General features: G+C 35.6%; 1 protein-coding gene across 2 annotated transcripts in view; it reads right to left on the bottom strand.

Annotated features, from left to right (window-relative positions):
* RDX (radixin) overlaps positions 1-21,594 on the bottom strand; it is a 47,977-nt gene that overhangs the window by 11,138 nt on the left and 15,245 nt on the right. For both annotated transcript variants that reach the window (XM_024131309.1, XM_007117896.2), the window contains 5 exons: positions 18,966-19,049; positions 18,616-18,762; positions 17,383-17,479; positions 16,341-16,504; positions 10,843-10,973 (listed from right to left, as the gene is read on the bottom strand). In XM_024131309.1, coding sequence (XP_023987077.1) covers positions 10,843-10,973; positions 16,341-16,504; positions 17,383-17,479; positions 18,616-18,762; positions 18,966-19,049 — 623 coding nt within the window. The remainder of the gene's footprint in view (positions 1-10,842; positions 10,974-16,340; positions 16,505-17,382; positions 17,480-18,615; positions 18,763-18,965; positions 19,050-21,594) is intronic.

Genomic DNA, 21,594 nt, shown 5'->3' with positions numbered 1-21,594 from the left:
GTTGTGGCCTCGCCCGTTGCGGAGCACAGGCTCCGGACGCGCAGGCTCAGTCAGCGGCCATGGCTCACAGGCCCAGCCGCTCCGTGGCATGTGGGATCCTCCCGGACCGGGGCACGAACCCGTGTCCCCTACATCGGCAGGTGGACTCTCAACCACTGCGCCACCAGGGAAACCCATCTCTGAAGTTTTGACCTAAACAAACTGCCATCTGTTTCAAAAGTCTATAAAATAACACACTTTAAAACTTAAATAAGTTTTTACTTACCTAAACTAAGTATTAGATAAGTAAACCCAAGACATTAAGACTGCAAATAATACTTACTGACTCAAATAGGAATTTTGATGTGAATTATATGAATTACTGAAAATTTTGAGTTATTAGTACATATCCATTCCTCAAGCATGAAGACAAGTAAGTAATATTTGGAGATAAAGGAGGTGAATTTTAATCCATAAGTGTACAGATCATAAAGTTAATTCTCTTTTCTTATTCTAATGAGTTGAGAAAGGAAAATACTACTAGCACAAAGCCAAAAGATTTGAAATCAATTTGAAAGTACTAATTTTAAATATTATTCTGACAATCTTTGTTCAACAGCAAGGACATTTGTGACAAAAGACAAGAGAATGTCATCTATTAAGATGGGTGCAATGTCCTACAAAGAATGACTCTCCCTTTCTGTATACTTTAGAAAAAAGGAAAAACTGAAAATCTATATGTCAAAAGATTTGAAAGCTAACTGTAATGTACAAATGACCTTACTGCTCTTCATTTTGTTGTTCTTGGTCAGAACTAATTTAAGTAACTGTAGTTAAGACTTGGGAGGTTTTGAGAAGACTGGGAAGAAAAATCACTTTAAACTCTAGATAAAATGTAAAAATTCTATGCGACTATTTGGCTATAAAGATGAAATGTATATAACGAAGGATGTTACTGAAGCTAAATTCTAGGATTATTCATTTTAGTATATGTCTTCTAAAACTTGGACAACAGAGCTAGCCCATCTAACTTTTTTTATGATCATTCTTTCCATCTGGCTAATACAAAAAATAAAGCTCACAAAGTTCACAGCTGTATCCTCCTTCTAAACAAGCAAACAAATAATAAGATTACAAATGAAAAGGCCTTATTTTCTCTCATAATAAAAATTCTTTCTGTACTATGAGCCAATAAAGAAAAATAAGTCTGGGTTACAAAGTTAAATTTCAAAATATTCTTTATTTTCTAACAGTTTTTTTGTACTAAGTATTAATTTGAGGAATAGTAGACAGAGCAGTGGTTGTTTTGTGGTATATTAAGAATTACACAAAACTCTAATTTTTTTTAAGGTTGAAAATGAACTGAAAACTTCAAATCTACTCTAGTCTCTAGTCTAGAAAGGAAGGTTTTGAAGTGCCATATATCCCACAATGATCTCTTTCTTTCCTCTCCAGTTAACTATGATTGGCAAACTATGGCTCAGAGACCAAACCCAACCCAATGCCGTATTTTTGTAAATAAAGTTTTACTGGAACACAATCTCATTCCTTTAGGTATTGCACATGACTGCTTTCATGTTGCAATGGGAGAGCTGATAGCTGTAACAGACCATGTGGCCTGCAAAGCCTGAAATATTTACTATCCAGCCTTTTACAGAAAAAGTTTGTGAACCCACAAATTAGAATATTTCAGGAGTTCCCTGGAGGTCCAGTGGTTAGAACTAGGCACTTTCACTGCTGTGGCTCTGGGTTGAATCCCTGGTCACGGGAACTAAGACGGAACTAAGACCCCTCAAGGTCCACGGCATGGCCAAAAAATATATATATATATATTTCTATGAAACAAACATCCCTCCAGACCTTGGATCCAGTTAGAAGCCCTTGAGGAGAAGGATTAGATGAGAAATGTGAATAGTATCAATGTTTTGCCTATCTGGGTCAAAAAAATCAAGAACCTACAATTTTTGAGGTCTGGCATGTGAGAAGAGAGTACGAAGGAAATCTGGCTTCTTTTAGAATCTCAGCTCTTTCAGAACAAAGGTGAAAGGTTACAAGAATAAATTGTTTCTCTCATTAACAGTACACAGTATATTGATGTAGATGGTTATGGAAGTTAATTAGGTGTAGACCAGGGAAGTTATTCTAAGTTCAAGCTAATAAAATTTGTGAAAGCTTCTCTTTCTCAATCAGGTTTGAACACAAGCATCACTTGATTTTGACAGGTCTAAGACTTGGCAAGCCAAATCAACTCTTATGTCACCCCCAAGGGCAAAGATTGGAAGCTATAAATATTGTAACAGTATTAGTAAAAAAAAAAAAAAAATCTCAGAAGATTATAGATATTTTTCTTCCTCTTTCCAGTCTAGGGCAATAGTTTATTTTTACCCTGGGAAAAGAACTAATACTATTATTTTAAAAAAAAGCAAATAAAAGTTCTATTATCAAAATTCTTAGAAATCATAGAATTAAGAATATGATTACAAATTACTTACTGAAAAAGCAATTTTAGAATACCTGTACAACATCTAAGCAATGGTAACTGAAAACAGCAAGGTGTAAAAGGATATATGTACCTTTTGTTTAAGAAAGAAGTGGAAGTGGAGAATTCTGAGCCAGATTAAAACCCTATAAGGCCTCAGGCATTGAAAAATTATATCTAGTGCCTTAGTCCCAGCAATCAAACTAAAAACAATACAAAGTCATAAAAAGATATAAGGAAGGCCAAAACTGTTTTGCTTTTTCTAATAATGACTTTTAAAAATCATTACCCAAAATGAAGATTTTAAAAATATGTATTATACATATTTATTTATATAAAATCTATATTTATATAAATGTACTTATTTATATAAATATATTTATACATTACTTTTTTTTTTCTGCCCCTGCTTGGCAGATGACAGAAACATGTGCATAGACAGACTGCATATTGGGTAATGCAGCCTGGGAGATGATTAGGAGGAAATGGTCAATCCTACTTCTTTCTCTATAGTGTCCACATGCTGAAGAATTTACAGATCTGCCCAAAACAAATGTACTTAGGGTTTTACACTAACGTAAGCCCATGGAAATCAAGCAGAAGAGAGGGTCAGTTCATATGTATCTGAATAGAACCAGTTTATGAGTCTCATTCATTGCTATTGTTCTGTACCCATTTAGAGTCAAAGCACTTGGGCCACTGCTTATTTTCTTATTTGATATATTCCCTCACTTCCATGTCTGCCTGTCCATTAAGTAAATAGCACATGTTTCTCATATGCCAGTGTTTCTCAAATGGTTTCTATCAAAATCTCCTGGATGACTTGTTAAACTAGATTGTTGGGTACCACCCCTACAGGTTCTGATTCAATAGATGTGGGATGGAGCCAGAGAATTTACTTTTCTAACAAGTTTATAGGGGATCTTCTGGTTGCTGGTCCAGGCAGTACATTCTAATATGCCAATTTTCCACAGCCAAACAATTAGAAGAGAATTGAGACAATAAATTAATTTTTAAATTCACTGAAGCAGACACAAGGAAAAATTTTGTAGAAGTAGGATATGTTCATTATGAAGGGATAACCAGAGTAATTGGGGAGGGTGGTCTTGTTTTTGAATAAAATCTGAGATTACTGCCAACAAAAAAAAAGAAGTGGAAAGAAAAACATATCTTTGTGTGTATATCATGTATTTGCTTACTTTATATGCAAAAAAATAGGTATATAATATTCCCAGTAGAGTGGAATAGAGGCAGAGCCTGTAGTATTCTATCAGGCTAAGAAGACAGAGATTTAGACTTTGGGGCTGCCAAAGCATCCAAGGCTTGAAAGGACAAGATCCTGAAAAGGAGTAAACAGAAAAGTCTCAAAATCTATGTGTATTTCCCCTCAAGATATCTGCCAACTCCTAAAATGTACACATACGGAAACAAGCAAAAAGCAGCTGTAAGAGGGTAAAGAGGTGACCAGAGAGATTAACACTCTCTTGCAGCTTGGGAGTCAAATGTTGGAGTTCAAGGCCCTCTAAGACAGAAGGGCCCCAGTAAATATGCAGTCTTTCAGATGATACCCCCAAAGGGCTACAGACTAGCAGTGAGGGAAAACCAGAAAGAGACCAACATTAACAAAGCCTGAAACCCAGCTCAACTCTATCAAGGTGATCTGCACATATTCTGCCTGTCAAAAGCAAATTAAATCCTCTCTAAAGGAAAATAACACCATCCAAAGTCTCTATAACTTTTCATACACAATGTGGGGCATTCAATCAAAATTACCAGGTATACCAGATAGGACCAAATAAGCCCCTGACCCCCTCCCCCAACCCCAAAAAGGGAAAACAGACTATAGAATAGGCCCATAGATTATCCAGACATTGGAGTTTGCAAGCAAGGTCATTAAAATAACTATGATTGACACTGCTCATCTAGGAGAGGTGGAAAAAAAAGCAAAGCATGGGGAAAGAATCAAAGGCCAGAGGAACACTGACAATAATGTAGAAACAGATTTTCAGGGGTCCTACAAACCCTCTGCAAAGATGCCAAGGGCCAGAGTCCCCTTTATAATTATAAAAGTTCAACTTATCTATCTTTTTCTTATGGTTATGAACACATTCTCTCCTTTACTACCTTCTAGAAACTTCATTCTACCTTTAACATTTAGGTTCACAATCCATAGGCCCTCTATAAAGAAACACCAGCTAAAAATTCAGGAGCTCTTTGACAGGGACCCAAATACACTACTAATTTTATTTTAGCAAAACAGTAAGCCACTGCACTAGAATCATGCATTGAAGGAAAAAAAAGCCCCCTCCCCACCTCAAAAAAGATAAAACATTTATAACCACCAAATAAACAGCAATACTGCAAATGTGAAGAGCATGTGAAGCTCCTCCTGTGGCTGAGAATGAAAGATTAAAGGAAGAAAATCTGAAAAGAAGAGACTTGGGCAGCGGTGGGAAACCCAACAGAAAAGCTATATTATAAATGCCAACTTAGAAGATAAATCAGAGTTACAGAGCTTGTCATCACATTGAGAAACTGTTATCACATCCTCAACCCACAGAGGTTTGCAGAAAAGACATTTCAACAGCTGATCTTCCATCTCCAGAACTTCCTCTCCAGGAGCTCTCTATTAAGAAAAGGATTGTGAATAAGTAGAACAGGAAGCTACAGCAGATGAGAGGAAAGGAAAAGTATAGTTAATACAGCAAACAAAGAGAAAACTACCAACCCAGGAATGATCCAGGAGGTGCATCACCTAGCAATACCATGGGAGGAGAGGGTTTATTCTGTGAAATACACAGAATATTCAGTCCATTGACTTAAATGGCGAAGTCCAGTCTTGGCAGATATTAAACTCTTCTGGAGACTTAGTTTGTCCTGTTATAAACTAAATGGCTCGCTGTATTAACTTTTTCAAGTAATTATTTTCCTTTTCTCAATTTCAGGATTATAATTTATGAAAGTATATAATGTGTAACAATTAACAACTAATACCATAAAAGATTAAAGATAAAAGATAAAGTTAAATAACATGGGAGCCCAAGAGTTGCCTTGTCTTTGAAACATGCTTCCTACCATTTTATTATATACCTATGACTTATTTATGACACGTCAGTTAAAAATCTTTTTAGGTACAACTAGTAACTGAACACTGTGGCACCGGCAATAGGATAGACAAATAGATAAGTGGAACAGAACAGAGTCTGGAAACAGATCCATACATAAAGACTTCTGGATTTGTGACAAAGGTGATGCTATGTATGGCACAAAGTCTTTGCAATAAATGGGTCTGGGTCAGTTAGAAATACGTACGGGAAAAAACAAACCTTGATTCTTATAAAAATCACTTACATATGGACTGTGGACCTAAATGTGAAAGGTAAAACAAAGTTCCTAGGAGACAGTAAACAATAATACATTCACAACCATAAGGAAAAAGAGTGATAAATGGAGCTTAAAGTTAAGACTGTCTTTTCATTAAATGACACCATTAAGAGAGTAAAAAGGTAAACCACGGAGAGATGCTTTTACAATACATGTAAAGAACTCCTATAGATCAATAAGAAGAAGAAGAAAATCCAATTTTTTTTTTGAATGGGCAAAACAAGTGAAAAGGCACTTCACAGACAGCTATAAGCATTTGCTAAGGTGCTCAAAATCATCAGTCATCAAGAAAATGCACTGTACTCGTTGTATTCACCAGAATGGCTAAACAAACAAAACAAAAAAGAAACCCTGATAATAATGAGTAGTGAATGTAATGATGAAGATGCAGAGCAGTGGTAGGAATGAAATTTGATACAACCACTTTGGGAAACTGGTGGCAGTATCTACTATAGCTCTATACAGCTGTGATCCCGAAATTCCACTCCTAGATGTGTACATCCCACAAACTAGTAGGTATGTACACCAAGCGCTATGTTCAAGAATGCTCATAGCAGCCTTATTTTATAATAGCCCCAAACTGGAAATATCACAAATGTCCATCACCAGTAGAATGCATAAACTGCAGTAAATACATGCAATAGAATATTACAAAACAATGTGAAAAAACAAACTACAGCTACCTGCATAAGTTTGAGCAAAAAGAAGCCAAAAGTAAGTACACATGAATTCATTTCTATGTAGTTCAAACATAGGCAAGATGATTCTAAGGCATTACACCGAAAGCACAAGCAATAAAAGCCCAAATAAATAAATAAATAAATTGGACTTCATCCAAATTTAAAACCAAATTTAACACCATCAACAAAGTGAAAAGATTACCCATGGAACAGGGGAAAATATTTGCATATCATATATCTGATATATGATAAGGGATTTACACACAAATATTAAAAAAAACTCTTATACCTCAATAACAAAAAAAAACCATGATTGAAAAATGGGCAGAAAATTTGAAAATACATTTTTCCAAAGAAGATATATAAATGGCCAATAAGGATATGGAAAGATACTCAACATCATCAGCCATTAGGAAAATGCAAATCAAAACCACAATGAGATACCACTTCGCACCCATTATCATGACTATAATCCAAAAGATAAATATTAACAAGTGTTGGTGAGGATGTGGAGAAAACATGCCTTGCTGGTAGGAATGTTAAATGACATATAATTGTTTTAGAAATCAGATGCACATGTCCTCAAAAAGTTAAACATATGACCCAGCAATTCCACTCCCAGGCTTATACCCAAAAGAAATGAAAATGTACAGATACACAATAACTTGTACACAAATGTTCATAGCAGCATATTGACAACAGCCAAACAGTGGAAACAACTGATGAAAAAGTAAAATGTAGCATTATACACATAAAGTCCTTGATACACGCTAAAACGTGATGGACCCTGAAAACATTATGCTCAGCGCAAGTCACAACAGATCACACTTTGCATGACTGCATTCGCATGAAATGTCCAGAAGGCAAGTCTATAGAGATAAAAAGTAAATTAGTAGCTGCCTAAGGCTGAGGGAGGGAGAATTGGGAATAAATGGGAGCGACTGCTAACAGGTACAGGACTTCTTTCTGGGGTGATGAAATTGTTCTAAAATTGTGATGGCGGCTGCACAACTATGCAAACATACTAAAAGCTATTAAATTATACACTTCAAATGGCTGTGTGGTATGTAAATTATATCTCAACAGAGCTATTAGAAAAAAAGGTAAGACTAAACCTCATGATGATATAAATCAGAGTGATATGCCACATCTGGGATGAAAAAATGACTGCAAAGGGACACAAGGTGGGGTTCCCTGAGGGCAGGTAATGTTCTCTATCCTGTTCTGGGTAGTTACAAAAATAAATTCACTTTGTAAAAATTCATTGAGCCTTACACCTAAGAGTGTACATTATTATACATATGAAAAAATTTCAACAAAAAAACCTTTAATATCACTTTATATATCAAAAAAATCTCAAAAAGCTAAATTAGGGATTATTTACCTCCATTTTAGAAATTAGGAACATAAGGAAATCTAGAGGCTAAAATGACTTGCTTATGGTCATAAGTTAATGACAGAATTAAAGCTTGGCTCCTATTTGTAAACAATGCATACCTAAACCCCCTCCTACTTACTATTACTACTTTTATCACATGATCCTGTTTATCTCCTTCACAGCACTTAGAACTACATAAAATGATTTTTATTACCTGTTAATTTTATTACTCTGTCTTTCCTCAATAATCTGTAAGCTACATGAGAGTAGGAAACTTATCTGTTCAATACTATATCCCCAATACCTAGAACAATGCCTAGAACAGCACTGGGCGTACTTATTAAGTACTATGTGCTTAACAAGTATCCAGAATGAATGAAATCACTATACCCCCAACTCTCTCCTGTGGTTTGCCTTTGTGAAGGTGGAAATTCACTTTGATATTTGTTGCAACAGTGACTAAATGCAAGTGTGGCTATATTGTATCTCAAATATAGTCACCAATATATCTTAAAGATGGTTAAAAGAATGATAAAGGATGTTAAATAATTTAACAATGATGAATTATGGCAATGCAAAATGTCAGAATGGTTCTGTTTAATGATTTATGTCATTTCAAATAATGACTTCAATAAAATTTTTTTTCAAGAAAATGACAATAATGAAGTATGGAAGTTTCTTTTCAAACAAAAACTTATAGGTCTATCTACTAAATATCATGATTCAGATATGACCAGTTACTGCATTTGAATGAGAATTTAGCATAAATTACAAGACAACCATGCAGAGTTTAGGACAGCCTGGAAAAGCTTTATTATTAGAAAAACAAAACAAAGCAAACAAAAAAACAAACTGGATGTCCTTCGCCTTAGGATGACTGATTTGACACTGTCTCGACAGGCATGCTCTATAGTCTTTCTTATGTTTTATCTTCCTTATATTCTTTGGTGCTTCTTTACTTGAGTACTTTTCTGTATGTAAATCATTAATATTTTTATTATACATCCTAAATAAATAAGGTTGAAAGATTTAGTAAACAGATATTCTCTAAGAAAATGTATTATGTAAATGAAAAAGTGCTATCCTTCAATCTTCTCTTTAAAATCAGAGCAGTATCATACATTTCTTTAAACTTTCCTTTTTTAAAAAAATTTATTTTATTTATTTATTTTTGGCCGCATTGGGTCTTCATTGCTACGCACGGGTTTTCTCTAGCTGCGTTGAGCGGGGGGCTACTCTTCGTTGCAGTGCGCGGGCTTCTCATTGCGGTGGCTTCTCTTGTTGCAGAGCATGGGCTCTAGGTGCGCGGGCTTCAGTAGCTGCGGCACGCGGGCTCAGTAGTTGTGGCTCACGGGCTCTAGAGCACGGGCTCGGTAGTTGTGGTGCACGGGCTTAGTTGCTCCGCGGCATGTGGGATCTTCCCGGACCAGGGCTCGAACCCATGTCCCCTGCATTGGCAGGCGGATTCTTAACCACTGCGCCACCAGGGAAGCCCTAAACTTTCCTTTTTTAAAAAACACACTTTAGTATATTCCAGATTTTTTTTTACAGTATTCTTCCTCTAAGAGTATTGCTCATACTCTTCACATGGTGCTTAGTACATGTTACCTCACTTTATTAATATTTTTAATGTATACATCTCATTTCTGTCAACCACACAGGCTTCACTCCCATGCATGCTATGTATCTGTCTTTCGAAAACACAGCACAAAGTAGGCGCATCACAAATGTCTGCTTCAACTGATGAAAAAGCACCTACAGCGGTAGAAACGGCATCAAGTTGGAATTCAGGAAACAAGTTCTACCCTTGTGTTATGGTCTGCAAATAAGTCTCTTTACTACCTCTGGGCTTTAAACTAAATACTTTCTAGGTCTTTTCTAGCTCTGAGAAATGAGGCTTCTAATGAGTCAGAATAAAATCCAGTTGTTTTTTTTTTTCCTGTTTCTTCTCTTAGAAATATTTCCAATCATCTTGCAATTGGAATGATCAGTTTGTGGATTTATAACAGTCTTTGGGACTTCCTCCTCTATCTGCCCATCTGCAAGTTATTCTACCCACTGCTCAACAGCGTCTCCCCACCACGGTAGGCTGATGTAAGGAATGAAAATAAGCCTTAAATAAGACCATTAGCTATTTCCAACAGAAGTGAATGGCTGGTCCTACTAGTTGTCAGGAAAGCAGGTATTAATTTAATTTTATAAATAATGTAGATTTTCATGTTATCCCCTAGATCCTACTGCTTAGCAAGGAGCATAACATCTTATCTTGCTCAATATTTTTTTTCTTTTGTTCTCCCCACTATTTCTTGTTTGAAATTAGTATATTCTAGAGTTACTTTATATAAACCACACTCTCTAAATCCAATGTATCCTTCCTATATATACACTGCAGCATTTTGGTTACCTACTGCCTAGGTCGTAGGTTCTTCCAAACATGTTACCAAAAACAAACAAACAAAACACTTCTACTATGTGTTGTGCGTTTTTTTAATATACTGAAATTAAATTTAGAGACAGTTCCAGAAGAGCTTAAATAGTTAGAATAGCTTAAAATGCCTTTAATTACCTAGATGCCTTGAAGTTCTTACATATCCATAAAATGCTTTTGTTTAAATACCAGAAAGTATTGAAAACGTGTTTTTGTTTATGGAACCCTGAATAGTGATAGCAATAAATTACTACATACAGTCATTCGTAATATATAATAAGGGTACACATAAAAATATTTGAGTGCTTAAGTAAATGAAAGACAAAGAATATATGAGCCTTGTATAGTTGAATGTGCCTTAAACGTGTTTATGATGTAATTCCACCAAGTATTAAATTGGCAATTAAATGTAATTATTCTAGATAAGACAAATAAGATTTAACAGTAGTAAGAAATACTATTAGCTGATGACAGAGCAACAATTTTGAATCCAGTGTCAAAAAGAAACTTTTACCTTTCTGGGCTTTCATTGTCTGTTCTTCAATTTGCCTCAGACGTTCCATTAGCTCTTCCTTTTCACGTTCTATTCTTTCCTTTTCCTTTTCTGCTATTTCTCTTTTCTTCTTTTCATTCTCTAATTGCGCCCTTAAAAGGAATTACAATTGTGCTTTTACAAATTAATATATGCAAATATTCATATGAAGCCTAAGTACTAGCTGTGAATCAACTAAGAAGAAACTACAGCATAAATATTTTAACAGAGTCCTCATTATACTCAGATTTGTTCAAAACTCATATAGTTAAGAATATAGGACTATACTGTTACATACACAATTGTGAGGTTGCAAAAAGTTCAGTCAATGACTGTTTAAAATGAACTCTTGACAGCAAATTATAGGTCAGCATAAAAGGAGTTAACTGCACAGCTGCTATACCCAAGGACATGCCTTCTTCAGATTAGCAGGAGCCCTCCACTGAGGGAAGTAACAAAGGCTTGAAGGGAGTAAACAAGGCTGTTTCACTTTAAACAGCAAAATAACCTGGGAGGACAACAATTTTCAACCATTAACAATTAATTAATAGAAGTTTAATTTCTAAGGTAGTACCAACTTATGCTTAGATACAAGATGACAAACCAGTTTAATCTCCTTTGACAAATCCCTTAGAATGATAGTACGCATCTAAATATAGCCAAATTCATTCATCAAACATCTACCAAGGGCCTACTGTGGGTCGGACTCTGTGTTGAGGGCCAGAAGTATAATGATGAATAAGAGACCCTATGTTAATTATCAGATAATACTGTCTACTTTAATGGGAATAATTTTCTCTCGTTAAAAAAAAATCGAGGGCTTCCCTGGTGGCGCAGTGGTTGCACGTCCGCCTGCCGATGCAGGGGAACCGGGTTCGCGCCCCGGTCTGGGAGGATCCCACATGCCGCGGAGCGGCTGGGCCCGTGAGCCATGGCCGCTGAGCCTGCGCATCCGGAGCCTGTGCTCCGCAAAAGGGAGAGGCCACAACAGTGAGAGGCCCGCGTACCGCAAAAAAAAAAAAAAAAAAAAAAAAAAAAATCGATTACGATTTCATCTGACACTTACCTGAATATACCTAAATATTTCTAAAAGACATTGCTGCCATTTGATGTCAATTCTGAATTTCAGGCCCAAACCATGTAGTTTCTCAACCTGCAGTCTCTGATAAGCTTACCAGCAAAGTTTTATTATCAATTCCTTACTCAATAAACCTAAACTTAAAAATTCCTACAGCTCCTAGTACCTATATGCCTCCAACATGAAAAGAGAATCAACCCAGCTTTGGGATAAACAGGTACAGTTGTGGCAAGTCAGCAAGAGATAGACCCTTAAGTGTAAGGGTGACCATACTTCCCCAGCTGGTTTTAATGAATCCTTACAGCATTTAATAATCTAGGGCCTGGAGTTCATTCATGAGAGGGGAGCTCCACCTCTGTTCTAGAATTCCCTACAAGGTATTTTCTCAACAGCTAGGAGTCAGTAACTAAGCACCCCTCTGCCACCAAGACTTGGAGTCACTCTGCAGGCACATTCACCTCTTTCTTCCTATCCTATTCAACCTGTAAGAGTATACACAGGTAAAGAGATGTAAGAATTTGGGAGCCCCCACCCCTCTAGAAGACAGGGATGCTTGAGGTTTAAGGAAATGTTTGAGTTTCCCAACTTCCTTGAGCAAAGCAAGGGCCTGGTGGCCTCTGCAGAGGCTGCTGACCTTTCTGTATTTAGAAAGCTGAAAAGGCAGGCTTGTCTGTGAAAGCAAGAGCACAGTACTTTTCAAGGAATTGCTAGTATAGCCAAGAGCTACTTTTTTCCTGGCAGACAGCCAGGCTGTCTGCTACTCTAAGATGTTGAATAGCCTACCCCCAACATTCCCCAGCCTCTGCTCAATCAAATCCAGTGTTGCCACAGTTCTCCAAGACAGTTAGTTACCCTCCTCCCTCCCTCCCTGAGGCCCTGAGACACTTTATGAGGACTTACACCACAAAACAGATCTCAAGACCAAAGGCTGTAATAATATTCCATGAACTCAGAACCTTTCAGGTCCAGCTCTGGCACACAGATGGCCCCTTCTGGAGATAGGCACTGGTGTTATTTAGCTTTCCCTATTGATGTTTCATTTGTTCATCCTCAAGGATGGAGGTAAAGGAGATAAGGAAGCAGGAAATAAGACAGAAGGTAACAAGCAAGTTGGGGGGAAAATTTAGTCTTTGTACTGAAAAAGGGAATAAATGTATAGTCGATATTTAACTTGACTATAATATTTAAAGCATTTTGCAAAGTTTACTCTGCTGTGCTCTTATGAGGCTTGTGTCTCATATCTTAATAAGAATTCTCGCCTGACTACAGCCATCACCAACTAACATCCCATTCAATTAATACAAATGCCTTTGGCTCTCCACATTTCTTAGTGATACCTAGTTTTTGCAGGCCTGTCTTGTCTCCCTTATGAAATTTAAAAAGCTTGCTTCTCCCCTAAACCTTGTTGGAGGACCAAACTGCTCCATTCACAGGCCACTAGGCATGCTGTGCATATCCTTATCTTTACACATTTGCTTAGGTTGGCTTCATCTTCTGAAAATACCTTACCCCTGTCTCTAACTCTCAAAATGAAGTCCCACTTTCCCCATGAAGCAAGCCTCTGGTGATTACTCTAAACCACAGATGTAAATATTTTTACTTAGAGTTTGGATTTGGAAACACTCATTTGACCAAGCTGTTCTATTTTAAGAAATAAATAACATATTAATAAACTATCAATTCTCTGTACTAATATACAAAAAATATTTTTAAATATACCACTTTTTAAAGAATATCAGATGGCCTCAATTACATTTTTCTTAAAGTGAAGATTAAAACTAACATATTCAGACTAACTTCTCAAACTAATTTCTATTCAGACTATGTATTAATAATATTAAGAATTATTTACTGCTACTATTTATTAAAAACATCAGGTACTTTGCTAAATGTTTCTATACTGACACTAGTATTTCTCACAAAAACTCCTGAAAGTAGGACTATTATTTTCATAGTAAGGGCAAGAGAACAGTGGGTCAGAAGTTACTTTTTCAACAAGTGTCAGAAGATAATTCAAACCCAGATTTATTTAATTCCAAAGCCTGTATTCTTTGCATGACACCAGCTGAGTCCTAGTGATACAGGCAGCCAGCCATGACACAGAATATCCCATAGCTAACCTACAACTGACATGTAGGTATCTGGCTCTAACCTGTAAACTCAATTCAATTTGGATGCAAATAACTTAAGAACACAGACTACAGGGACCAATAACCCATGGAAAATAAGATCACTTTCACTATAAGAAAAAAAAGTTATCAGAGTTATGGGGAGAGAATATGGCCACATATGCCAACGTACTGTAGGGAAAAAGGCCTCTTGCTGCCCCTTACCAGCTACTGTTCTTGCCCAAGAGATTCCAGCAGCACAGGCAGCATACCTCTGAGCATTCCCCCAAGTATGTCTGCTGGCTACTTTGTCACTGGGCTTGACCAAAATTGTTTCCACATACACAGCTGTCATTTCTCTCTGACCTGTAAAGCAGGGAATAAATGAAGACTTGGAATGCCATTTCTGAAAGACTGACAATTCCTATGTGGCTGGACTAATAAAAAACATCCTCTAGGCATTCAAATGAACTAAACAATTACTGAATTCCTACTGTGTACAAAGCAGTCAATAAATGCTTGCTAATGAAATGCTGGAACCTTTCATGGAATCCAAGAAAGGAACCATGGGGTTGTTACTGTTTAAAAAAAAAGAAAGAAACTTAAAATCTTCCACTTTCATCTAGGCCTTAGAGTAACTAAAATATAGCACCACCACCAAATGGTGTTTATTAATTATACTACACGCCTCTCTATGTGTCAGAAACAAAAGACAAATAGACAAATATATTTACGTTAAGAATGTAAATAATACATCAACATCATAGACAAGCAGATTGGTCAGGACATATTATGGCTTGATGAGTATGAGATATAATTTCTCATTTAACTCAGATAGGAGACCTTAGAGGGATGGGAAGGGAAGGAAGGAAGAAAGAGAGGCGGAGGGGGAGAGAGAGAGAACGAGAGAAAGAAAAAGTTTTATCTTTGAGAGAGAAAGGGAAAGGCTATGCTGGATAAGAAGAGAGAAAGTAAAGCCCAATACAGAACTATTTTAAAAAGCAGGTAAGACTAGAAATACAAGGTGATTCTAAGCTACATGAGAGCAGTGAAAAATGATAGAGCCCAAAGTAACATTCCAACTTAGCATCTTTAATGGTGGGGTCAGGAATTACTGGAAAGTTTCATGCCTGTATAAAAAATGTTTTGTGAAGCAGTAAACTTCTCTAAGGCCGACAAATTGAGGGGAGCAATGTGAATTACTAAAATATCTTAAATACACAGAATATTTAAGAAAAATATATATCTAATATAAACACTAAAAATATAGGTAGCAAAATTATATCTGGCAGAGGGTCAATTTAATTGCTGGATTCAAATCATGTTATTGCCAACATGACATATGTTTTTATATATATGGTTAGGGGTCATCAATTTTATTTTCTTTAGGACCTACTCTATTCTTAGATTATTGTGTTATTCTCCAAAGATTTCCTCAATAGAGGTTAACTTTAATTTGGTCTCTAAATTTTTTCAAATAAAGCATAAAGTCTAAATTAATATAGAATCAGATTTAGGAATTATGTTGCTGGACCCAGTAATGTGGTTCCAGGGCCGACAAGGATTTTATTCAGTATTTTTACATTTCAAAAATCTCAATTTAATATATTTAACACCTTTTTCAAAAGTCTAAGTGAACCATGGTTAAAAATATCAGTGTCATTGGTAGGGAGTGCTATTGTTATTCAGCTCTGTACAGTGACTGTTCACTTCAGTTCTACAGTGTCACTGACACTCTTTCAAAGCAAATACTCAGCACATTCTTACCCTGAAAAATTAAGACACACAAATCACAAGCAAAACAAACTTGAAAATTTCAAACTACTACATCCATACCAAAGTCTGTCAGTAAAAAGCTAGCACGATAAAAGAAAAGCACATCTATGGAGTCATGAAAAGCCATTTTCTCAGAAACATTTGTCAAAGATTTCTAACTTGAAAATTATACATACTCATTTTAAAAGAGGATAGTGATAATACATGCTGCCATTCAATTTTTTAAAAAATATTTATTTATTTGGCTGTGCTGGGTGGTAGTTGCAGCACACAGGATATTTAGTTAAAGTATGCGGGATCTAGTTCCCCAACCAGGGATCGAACCCTGGACCCCTGCACTGGGAGCAGGGAGTCCCAACCACTGGACCACCAGGGAAGTCTCTGTCATTCAATTTTAATAACAATGAATCTAATGTAAAAATGTAAATTTAGAGTATATTAAAGAAACTGATGAGGATTCTTAAATTTTAGATAACCTATTCCTATCAATTAAAAATGAAAGGCTATAAATTCCATACCTTTCCAACTGCTTCTGATGTTTCTCCTCCCTAGCCTGAGCCTTCATCTGTTGTACCTCAATAGTATCAGGCTTCCTTCTTCGCATGTATAGTTCATGGTTTCCCATGCATAAGGCCAAAATCCGCTTATTGATTCTCAGACGAGGTGCATAAAAAACAAAATCCTAAACATAAAGGAGCCCAAATTTAAAATCTTCATGAAGGACAGTCACTCTCACAATAATCTGTACTAAATTTCAACCTGTGCTATGACTTCTAATGTCATATTCCATATAGTTTAGATATCATAAAATTTCTTCACTCCTCATGTATATGCCATACTTTCACATAACTGGCTCCTCACCTTTTCATTCCCTACCAGTTTCGTGGAGAAGCTAATGTTCTTACCCTCTCAGTGCATTAAATGTCGTTTATTCTTTTTTCTTCTCCAAAGAAACTATGAGCATCAGTTCCTTCACCTCAGAAGAGGATTTTTTTGTTTGTTTTGCCTTTTGCCATTAATCTCAAAACTGGACCTTTGTTCAAAGCTGTTAAGCTTTTTAACCTAGAAATGTTCTCCATATCTTTGTCTTTCCAATAACTGAGTTAAAATACTGGAGTATACTTGACACTAGAGGAATCAAAAAATCTACTTAAATATAAAGATTTCTTAAGTTCAAGGCTTCAAGTTATGAAAATACAAAGTTCACAATGCAAAGCTCTATAAACAAGTTAATTTAGAGTAGGGCAACCTCTACTAATTCTAGCCACCAACATGTTTTTTTAAAATAGGAATGCTGATTGTTTTCAACCACCTCCTAATAAATATTACCTACCTTATAGTTAAATCTCAGTTAAAATAAAACTCTAGTAATTTACATGTTGTAAAAAGATTAAAACCTTGTATTCTTAATGTTATTTCATCATTGGGAAAGTTAAACTATGAAAAGAGAATATTCCTCAGAAGCAATTCAATAAATGAACAATGCCATTCTTCAAGAGCTATCATAGCAAAGTGGCAGAAATTCAGAGTTAATATATAAAATGAAAGAATTTTACTTACAGGTGCCTTTTTGTCAATCGGCTTTATAACAAATTTTTTGTCATTAAATGAAATATTTCTGATTTCACTCCAGGGAAAACCAATTTTAGGTGTTAACCTTAAAAAATGAAAGCATCCCTTAAGATGAATGTATTCGCATTATAAAAAGAAACTGAACCATTCCAGTTAAGTCCAAAGTCCCCTTTGTCCATAATCCCCAATCCCAATCCCTCCCATCTTGAGCTAACCCCTCTTTCACATTCCCCATCTTTATCTGTAGTCATAACTATAATAGGTATTCTTACAGAAACTCATTCAAAAATTTTCCAAAGGAAGAAAAAATTTCATCCACAAAAATTACTCCTGAAGACATTTTTGCTTTTCATTCAAAAATTTCAAAATTTCCTCTTCTGAATGACATAGCATTTTAACTTGCTTTGTAATATATGAAAAAATATATCAGAGTAAAATTAGTAAAATCCTCTCTTTTGGAGTTATTCTATTTGCTTAGGAATGTGTATTTTATTAGATATTTGTAAATAATGAAAATAAAATTCTGGAGCCAACCCAGAATAAAAAGAAATGTCTTAGGAGAAGGCATTACTGGCACAGACTTGGATGCTTATGTGATATGGTAAATTAAAGAAAGGAATAAAGCAATTGTAGCTATCATTACTGAAAAGTGCTCTACGAGCCTGACATACATATTCCTGGTCAATTTCAAAGTAAAATTACACTGTTCACTACGCATGATACAGAAGGAATATTCTACTTCATTGATGTCTAAAAATATTCAAAACAATTCCTATAAGATAAATGTTCAACAACAAGTGTTACAAAATACAGTAAATTATACACCTATTAATTCATTGTCTCACTGCTCCTGATGTATACATGTTAATTTCAATTTCAACCTACATGCCAGGCATAACATTTAAGGAATCACTCTTTATCTACATGAGAACAAATTTTAATTAATTTACTAAACATAACTCACAAGACATCAAGAAGCACACTTCAAAAGTCAATCATTCTATTTAAAAAATACACTTGAGAACTCTGAAACTGCAAGATGTTGAGAAAACAGATATATGTTATCTGAGAGCCTATGTGGCACTAACGAATCTTTTAATTTGGGGGGGGGGGAAAAGCAGTTAAGAGTAATTTAGCCCATAAAGAACTTTACAAACATAAGAGCAAAGCCATATAGACCAATGAATAATGACTAGTTCACTATGCAACTAATTTACTTACTTGTCATCATGTTCATAAATATTCAGACCCAAAGCATCAACGCCTAGCCACAATTCAGTTCCCTTTTTATTTTTTATTTCAAAATAGTTAACTCCATACATTTCTAGGTCCTGTGCAATCTTCAGGTATTCCATCATAGAATCTTCCCTGTTGAAATAAAGCTAATTTTAATATATATAAGTAAAAGTAATACCAAACAAATTACAAAAACACTCTGGATTAAAATTTAGTGCTTTATATTTATTTATATAAGTCAAATAATCTGTTGGGGATAATCTGATGTAATAATAAATGTTATGAAAAAAACTTTAATTTGAGAAAAAATACTAAGAAAATAACCACCCAAATACCTTAGCATTCCTCTATGTTCTTCATGCCAGTTCTGTATTCTTTCTTCCCACTGTTCTTTTGTCAGCTTGTGTTGTTCCAAAACACTGCAAAGAAAAAAAAATCTATAAAAATGCCTCTAAGATTCAAATATTCTTTTCAAAAGTCTAGAATCATTCAGTACCTTAACTGTGGTGGTCACAAAAAGCTATACACATGATAAAACTGCACAGAATTAACAAATATATACATACACACAAATGACTGCAGTAACACTGATGAAACCTGAATGGGGTCAGTGGATTGCATCAATGTCAACATCCTAGTTGTGATATTGTACTAAAGTCATGCAAGATGTTACCATTACGGAAGGTTGGGAGAAGGATACGCAGGACCCAGACCTCACTATCATTTTTTACCACTGTGTGTGAATCTACAACTATCTCAAAATAAAAAGATTCTATGATCCTGAAACTATTTTACATAATATATGTTTTTAAAATAGTTATATGGCTAGTTTATGTGAATTCAAATGTTTGAAATGAATAAAATATTGGGCAAAAAAAAGGGAAAATGACTTCCTCATGATTAATAAAAAAAATTAGACAAGAACAGACTGAAAATCAGAATTTTTGGGTCTTAATTCTTCTATGACTCTATGTATTTACTTTCTTTGCTGCTAAATTTAATTTTGTTATTTTCTATTGGTAATACTTTTATATAACAAGTATACAAGTGGGGCTTCCCTGGTGGCACAGTGGTTGAGAGTATGCCTGCCGATGCAGGGGATACAGGTTCGTGCCCTGGTCCGGGAAGATGCCACATGCCACGGAATGGCTGGGCCCGTGAGCCATGGCCGCTGAGCCTGCGCGTCCGGAGCCTGTGCTCCGCAACGGGAGAGGCCACAACAGTGAGAGGCCCGCGTACCACAAAAAACAAACAAACAAACAAAAATAAGTATACAAGTGAAAAGGCATTTTTTCACCACCCCTCCCAACACTTCAAATAATTTATTAGTTTCTTTTGTATCCTTCCAGTGTTTCTTCTGCAAATGTAAGCAAACACAAACATTCTCATTTTCAACGACTAATATTTTAACACCAAATGAGCAAGTTCAGCATGCATATAATTTACCTGCTGTGTTCACTATCTTGCTATGTATTTCTATTCTCCTTGGAAATTATGATGATAATTATCCACCTTTATTGATGAATACTCAGATCCTATTTTACTGATAGCAAAAGCTATGGTATTAAAATATTATTTTTTTACTATGTAAAAATTTTAAGGTAAACTCATGGATTTCTTAGCAGCATAAAGGAATCTTGGGATATAATCTTCCCTTGGACAAGTTACTCACTATTTAGAGTGAATTCCTTAATGGGGCCTCAGACAGACCATGATGTTTTTACTACACACCACTTTCTCTATGTATCTTCTTTTAAGCTCTTGCTTTTGAGGAGATTTTTGTCGTCCTCTTTACAGCATTTAAGTTTCCACATTTTTCTTGTCTTTATACTTACTCTCTCTTGCCATCTGGCCTCTGTGCTCACCAAGAAGCAAGCCTTGAGGGCATAATCAGTGCAGCCAATTGCAGATATTACAATGTTAACTAAATCTGAAGGTATGGATTAATTAAATTAAATTAAATGTCACTAAGATTTATGTTCTAGCTTTTTATATTCTGCATATCAAATCTCATTCGTTTGCATTTTGTATAATGTGCTTGTATTATTAATCTGCATGACTGGTTTGCAGATATCCAAACATTCCCACTTTGGAAAAGAATCTGAAAAAGAATGGATATATATATATGTATAACTGAACCACTTTGCAGTACACCTGAAACTAACACAACATTGTAAATCAACTATACCCCAATATAAAATAAAAATTAAATTTTAAAAAAAGAGATAAAAACTAAAAAAAAAAAGGAAAAAATTCCCACTTTTTTTTCCTTCTGTCCAGGAAAAAGGAGGAGCTCTTCTTCACGGTAAGGCTAATCTGTCCCACCTGGCTTTAAATCTGTCTATTTGGGACTTTAAAAGACTTATCCCTCTATTTTCTCAGGATCTTCACTCCATCGTTTATTGTCCCCTGCCTACATATATTACCAGATACAGGCATACCACAGAGATATTTTCGGTTCATTTCCAGACCACCACAAGAAAGCATGTCACACAAATTTTTTGGTTTCCCAGTGCATATAGAGGTTATGGTTATACTACACTGTAGTCTACTAAGTGTGCAATAGCATTACATCCATAGAGACAATGTACATACCTTAATTTAAAAAGACTTTATTGCTAAAAAATGCTAACCACCATCTGAGGCTTCAGGGAGTCATAATCGTTTTGCTAGTGGAGGGTTTGAAATATTGCGAGAGCTACCAAATGTGACACAGAGACATGAAGTGAGCTAAAGCTGCTGGAAAAAATAGTGCTAAAAGACTTGCTTGATGCAGGGCTGCCATGAACCTTCAATTTGTAAAAAACACAATACCTAAAGCGCACAATAAAGCAAAGTGCGAAAAAAGGAGGTATGCCTATATACTTATTTGTGTTAAGAGGGCAAAGATCACATCCATTTTGCTCACCACTTATGCCCAGTGCCAGAACAAAAGAGGCAAAAATCTGTAGAGTGAATAAAGGA

This window comes from Physeter macrocephalus, chromosome 16 (assembly GCF_002837175.3).
Source record: "Physeter macrocephalus isolate SW-GA chromosome 16, ASM283717v5, whole genome shotgun sequence".
NCBI classification, from domain to species: domain Eukaryota; kingdom Metazoa; phylum Chordata; class Mammalia; order Artiodactyla; family Physeteridae; genus Physeter; species Physeter macrocephalus.
This window is presented reverse-complemented; position numbering and strand designations above follow the sequence as displayed.